This window comes from Anguilla anguilla, chromosome 5 (genome assembly GCF_013347855.1).
Source record: "Anguilla anguilla isolate fAngAng1 chromosome 5, fAngAng1.pri, whole genome shotgun sequence".
Lineage (NCBI taxonomy): Eukaryota > Metazoa > Chordata > Actinopteri > Anguilliformes > Anguillidae > Anguilla > Anguilla anguilla.
Window position 1 is genome coordinate 48,237,580 of NC_049205.1, and position 6,000 is coordinate 48,243,579.

The window sequence follows — 6,000 nt, forward strand, 5'->3', positions numbered from 1 at the left end:
GGAGGAGTAAAAAAATAAGGGAGAAAATAAATGTTTAATTACTAATAAGGGCTAGTAATAATGTCATGATGAATAATGTATTGTTTGTTATTGCTTTGTGTTGATGTTCACGTTATTTATTCTGTAGGAATTACTCTGTGGTGAACATAGAGAAAGGCCTGGTGGAAGTGAGGCGAATGGCCTGTCCAGGACCCAAACTCAGCTGTCAGATGAAGGTAGAAAGCTCGCTGTGGACCGCAACTGAGGTGAGCTTCTGGAACCGTTTTCACTATAAAAAGTACGCCGTTGTATGTAGAATTTTTGGTCTGTTTACAGTGTTGGAGGGGTGTACATATAAATGAGATTTCACAATGTCACAGTCAGGGTTAACTCTAGAGGTCCTCACAGTGTTGCAGTCATGGTTAATCCCTAAATATTGTACAAGGCAGATTTATCAGCACTGTCATATAAAACGCCCTGGAATGCTAGCGGACTCCACCCTACCATCGCTTAAAAGATAGAAAAGCTTGTGCATTGTGAAATCTCATCCCGCTACATTTGCAAAATGACAGGAGCTGATTACAGTGTGCTCTTTCGATAGGACCAGCATATATACATCTACAGTCTGAAGGACATGTGTCCTCTGAGCCACCCCCAGAAGGAGCTGTCCTGCCCAGCAGTGGTCTCCTGCATATTCACTGTGCCTGCCAAGAAAGATGTGAGTGTCGCCAACCCTCTGATGTTCATCAAAGCGGGGTACACGTGGATATCAGATAACCCCATTCTAAATCCTCATCCTACACAATGGTAACTGCTTTGTGTGGGACACTTGTAACCGAACATCAGTACTGGTGTTACCACTGAGTTGCTTGAGGAAATGAGGAAGGAAAAGAAATTCTGGTTGCACCACTTGTCTGTCTCACAAGCAGATGCTGACTGCTGTGTTGTGGGAAACAGTAAAAATGTGAAGCTACTGAGGTCTTCCTGCTCGCATTGAAACATGTACGTATGGTTTGGCATTTACTGGATGAGTAAGAACATTTGAACCTCCTATGCCCCGTGACTACACCGATTGCATTACGTTTCCTGGAGGTGGGATTATGGACCTCACCATATCAGACAAGTTGGGTATCGCATTGTGAGAACAGCAGCCGATTTTCCAGGAAGTACGTGGCGTAGCCCGATACTGTTACAGCGCCTTGCAATTAGGTTTTGGTTGAACATCGCTAGCTGTGCTTACTGCTGTGGGAAAATGACTTTTATTGTGTTAAACAGGAAAGTTGCCTTAATAACCTCCCCTCCTCCTGTCCTTCCTCTGTCCTTTGAAGTCCCTGTCATGACCATTATAGATTCCAGGTGTGGGCCTCTGCCCAAACAGCGGCCCTGGGCTCTGAATGGCTTCCTCGTTGCAGTCTCAGCCAATGGCTGGCCTCTCTGCCATCGGTCGCACCTTCGTAAACATGCGTTTAGGGCCGAGGGGAGACTTTGATGTTTCATTATTTATAGTGTTTGTCTCACTTGCGGTGTGTCAAAAGTAGATTTCAGCTCTTGTTTAGCCAGCAGAGCCATCTGTTTTGCAGAAGCGCGTCAGGTTCCTACTGTAAGCAGATAGAAAAAAAAATTATATTCAGTGAACCCTCAGTTCAATTTAATTAAACGAATAGCACCAGATGCTATTCAGCCTAGCCACTGTAATAAAAGAGGGCTAGGTGTTTGACTGTCTTAGGTACACACAGAAGGATCCTCTCCTGGATAACTTCACAGGGACTAACCTTTGGGTTAAGGCGAGTGGAAACACTCACAGCTCGGTAATACAACTCTTTTAATGAAGCAGAGCCTGACATCTTTTGTGAGTCTGAGGAAGACTTCTGAGACATTTAAATGTCAGTGACTGTTTCATTAAAGGTGTTGTATTTCTGAACTTTAAGTGCACCAGCTCTCCTTATTTTGGGTTGGTCTCTATGAAGTTATCCGTGCAAAGATCCAATTTCAGCTGTACACAAACCCATTCTATTTCAATGGCAAAATTGACCATTTCGATTCTGGGTGGGATCAATTTTCTGTAATTTATGAAATGTTCCCGTGGTTGTGTGATTAGTAAGCTGTGGTTCTCTCTTCAGACTCTTCCTCTGGTGTTTGTTGGCATGGCGGACGGGCTGGTAGCCGTGTACACGCTGGTGAACGACATGCCGCTGGACGGGGAGACCTACCTGTGCTCCCACACGCTCAACAAGTCAGTGTTTAAGCTTGAGGACGACGACCCCCGGCTGAAGCCGTACCCGGTGAGGAGCATGGTGCTGGCGCACAGCGGCTCCGAGGTGTGGTACAGCAACGGCCCCGGGCTCCTGGTCATCGACTGCCTCTCCCGGCCCCTGAGGGCCGTCCGGCGCCTGGACCCCTACCTGCACCCGTCCACCGTGACGTCCCTGGCCTCCAGCTCAGGCAGCGGCTGGGTGGAGGAGGCGGTGTGGTGCCTGGACGACCTGACCAACACCCTGCTGATGTACCACGCTGCCAGCTACCAGCTGTGCGCCTCCTACAGCTGCGGGGACGCCAACCCGCTGAGGGACACCTTCGCCGTTCAGAGGCCGACGGGGGTGGAGCCGGCCCCTCCTCCTTTCCCGGAGAAGGACAGCCCCGCCAAGGACCCCGCCCCCGGGGAGGTGACGGTCCTCCACAGCGAGGAATCGGGCACGCAGATCATCTGCCACCAGGACTCACTGACGGACTACTGCTCCATGACGTCGTCGTCCGTCTCGTCCGAGCAGCTGGGGCACATGGGCCGGTCCAGCTCGGGGGCGCTCAGCTCGCTGGCCAGCTCGGCCAGCATGCCCTTCTCCACGGACTGCGAGGACCCCTCCCCGGGCGAGGGATTGGACCCCGCCCCACAGAGCCACGCCCTTTCAGACCAGCAGAGCCACGCCCCTTCAGACCAGCAGAGCCACACCCCTTCAGAACAGCAGAGCCACGCCCCTTCACACCTGCAGGCACTCAGTGTGCTGCCAGTCAGAGGAACCCTGTGGATTCCCAGGTACTGTGTGTACCCAGCTAATATGAGACCGAAGACCACAAAAACAGTGTGGTTAGATTCTCTCTTGGTTAGAGATTATTACGCTTATGAAAAGAATTGTCCTCAAATGCTCTTAGAAAAATAAACATGAAGAGATGTTTTTAGTGTTGCAAACAAATTCTGAAAAATATTTCAGGCTGGCTGTTTGCAGCTTAGTGGTGATAAAAATTATAATGGCAGGTATGTATCAGTGACATTTTAGGAATGTTGTATTATGAGTTTAAATGCCAGATTCACCGAACATTTAGTGCTACAGTTAACATAAATGATCATCAAGTTTCATTTTTAAACTTGAATGAGGACGTCCAGGAAAATGGACAAATGCAAGTGTTGGAAATTGTTAGCTGGGCTGGGTACAAACTAGTCACACAGTCTCACCCTTAATGACTGTCTAAACTCACACCCAGTTACCCAAGCCTGCTTCTGTGCAGTCACACTTACTGTACTGGCTACGCACAGTGCTTTCATGGTCAGAATAGACCGCCTCCAGAAAAATAAGTAATCAAATATGTAAATGAGAGTTTAAGGGCTGTGTTTCACAAGATGTTCCGCGTTGTGAGCGAAGCGCGTGCATGTGTGATGCATCCCTCGCAGGCGTGGTGGTGACGTGATGGTGATCGAGCTGCAGCAGCAGGACGAGCTCCTGAGGGGACGGGTCATCGCGGTGCTCAGCGGCCCCGGGCTGGCCCAGCACGGGTGAGACCATCTCCGGCTACGCCCCCCGGCAACAGACCGCACAGATCACGCCGTGTCCGTATTGTTTAGAGTGAAACGTTTAATACGAGCGCCCGGAGCTCTTAAAACGGATCCGATTGAAAACAAGTTCAAAAAGCCGTTCAATTAACAGGCAGACTTCTGGGAAAAGCAGTCCATTAAACCCGAGAGCGGAACGCTTTGCCATAAACACAGTCCTGTAAATGGCCCGCTTGAGTAAACCTTGGTACACAGAGCTTTCCCTACACTTTCTTACACCGGGTTCCCGATATGTCTTTGTTTTACAGTCCAGATCTTGGATCTGGTGAAAGAAGTGCATATTAATTTGCTGATTCGGACCCAAGAAATATCCCGCAGCTAGTGGATTTCTCCACTCTGTAATTATCGCTTCCCAGCAGCTGTTCTCCTTCAAAGAGGATGTTTGTTCGGAGTCCATATTGAAGCACAGGGGTTTCACAATGCTGAGCTGTTCCCTTCATAAATCCTGATTTGGCCAGTCACCTGTGTCACCATATTTTCACAATATATCATCTTTACAAAACAAGGCCCCAGCACGTTGAAAGTCTGTTAATATGAAAGTCCCTGTTTAGCTCTCTGGACACATATTTCCTAATTGTTTCCAGATGTTATAACTCGGCACTCGTAATTATCGTATTAAACGGCTGTTAAACAACAGTTACAATGCAAAGGAGCTGCGTTGAAAGGAGGGAGGTTCATTCGTCTTGCATCGTCAGCTGTGACGTGTCCTGGCTGGCTGTTTCTTACTGGCCTATGTGAGTGCAAACCGCCATTTTGCACAGAAAGTCCATTTCAGCTTCTCAGTCAACCAGTAGAATCCACAACTATTCATTCAACTACTCATTCACAGTAGTCAGCAGAGCCATTTATAATGTAGAGCACAATAAGAGGCAGGAGTGGAGTTCTCCTAGGCTTGTTTTTCCCCTGTGTCCAGTATAGCGTGATCCACGGTGATCCCTCAATGCCCTGACCCTAGAGCTTTGTGTGTGAACTTGCGTAAATCTGGTAAACAGCGAACTCGTGCACTCCGTGCCCCCTGAAGCAGCCACTTCCCAGTAGCGCCTTAACATTTCTAGGAAGTGTCCACACGGTAATTTCTGCCTTTTAAAACCTAACCCTGTTTTCTGCTCTCACTTTTTTTTCTCTTTTTTCTTCTTCTCCAGGACGCTGGTTGAAGCTGCTTTGGTCGCGAAGGACACTGTTGTGTGCGGCTTTTGCAATGAAAACATGGAGTGGTGCCTGGCTGTCTGGCGGGGCTGGGGAGCCCGAGAGCTGGAAGTCTTCTACCAGTCCTACGAGGAGCTGGGACGGCTCGAGACCAGCATGAGAAGAAGAAGGTAGCTCTTGTGCGGCGCAGAATCGGAGCTCTGTGTGGGCCGGGCTCGGGGAATACACGTTGACAGGCCGCACTGTTCCGAGCGAGGGGGGCCAGCACGCCGTGACATCAGCGCCACGCACAGGGGGGGTGGAGCCATCGGGGTTCAGGTGTTGGAGGAGGGGGGGGTTCGGAATACCCTGTGGGGGAGCGCTTCTCTCCCGCAGACCCTCTTCCACGGACCCGTCAACAGCACATTGCAGTACTGCACTGCAGCACTTGACCTGGGATATGACGACTGTACAAGAGGGACGTCTGTTGCTGGATGTGACATGGAGCCTTGGGCCTAACACTGGGCCAGTGTGCCAGCACCTCCACAGAGAGGAGCGACTGAAGCTCTTCAGGGGAGGAGTGGGGAGGAGCATCGGACATCAAGTAAACAGCCATATCAACTTGCATGTCGATTTACCCCTAAACCATCTCAAAACACTCGAGGGTCAAAGTGGCTCTTTGTGGGTCTCGGCAGAGTAGGGGGGAGTGGTTCAGGAAACAAACAAAAGTGAGAGAGTCAAACGCCGGCACTAAAGAAAATGGCAGAGACTCCTGCCAAATCTGTGAAGATTAGCTGCCGGGAGTTTGGGAAGAGGACTGAAGACAGGATTTTAATCTTTTGATAGCGTCAGAGACCGACCATCTGTTTCGAGTCCGAAGCAGCTCCGCCTGAGACTTGAGACAGCTGTCCTGCAGGAGAGGCCCGCGCTGGGTGACCGTTCCCATGGGCACTGCGTTTCCCGAGAGACGGCATGAAATGTATTTGTAATTTATAGTGAGCGGTATACTCGCTCTCTGCATGTGTAAATAGAACAGAACCGTGTTGTATATATTAAAATATCTATGTAAACCA

At 49.7% G+C, this 6,000-nt stretch overlaps 1 protein-coding gene across 3 annotated transcripts in view; it reads left to right on the forward strand.

Annotated features, from left to right (window-relative positions):
• The window catches only part of lrrk1 (leucine-rich repeat kinase 1), a 45,658-nt gene extending 39,658 nt beyond the window's left edge, over window positions 1-6,000 (forward strand). For all 3 annotated transcript variants that reach the window (XM_035418862.1, XM_035418861.1, XM_035418863.1), the window contains 5 exons: window positions 128-245; window positions 581-697; window positions 2,100-3,010; window positions 3,644-3,745; window positions 4,945-6,000. In XM_035418862.1, coding sequence (XP_035274753.1) covers window positions 128-245; window positions 581-697; window positions 2,100-3,010; window positions 3,644-3,745; window positions 4,945-5,122 — 1,426 coding nt within the window. In that variant the 3' untranslated portion in view covers window positions 5,123-6,000. The remainder of the gene's footprint in view (window positions 1-127; window positions 246-580; window positions 698-2,099; window positions 3,011-3,643; window positions 3,746-4,944) is intronic.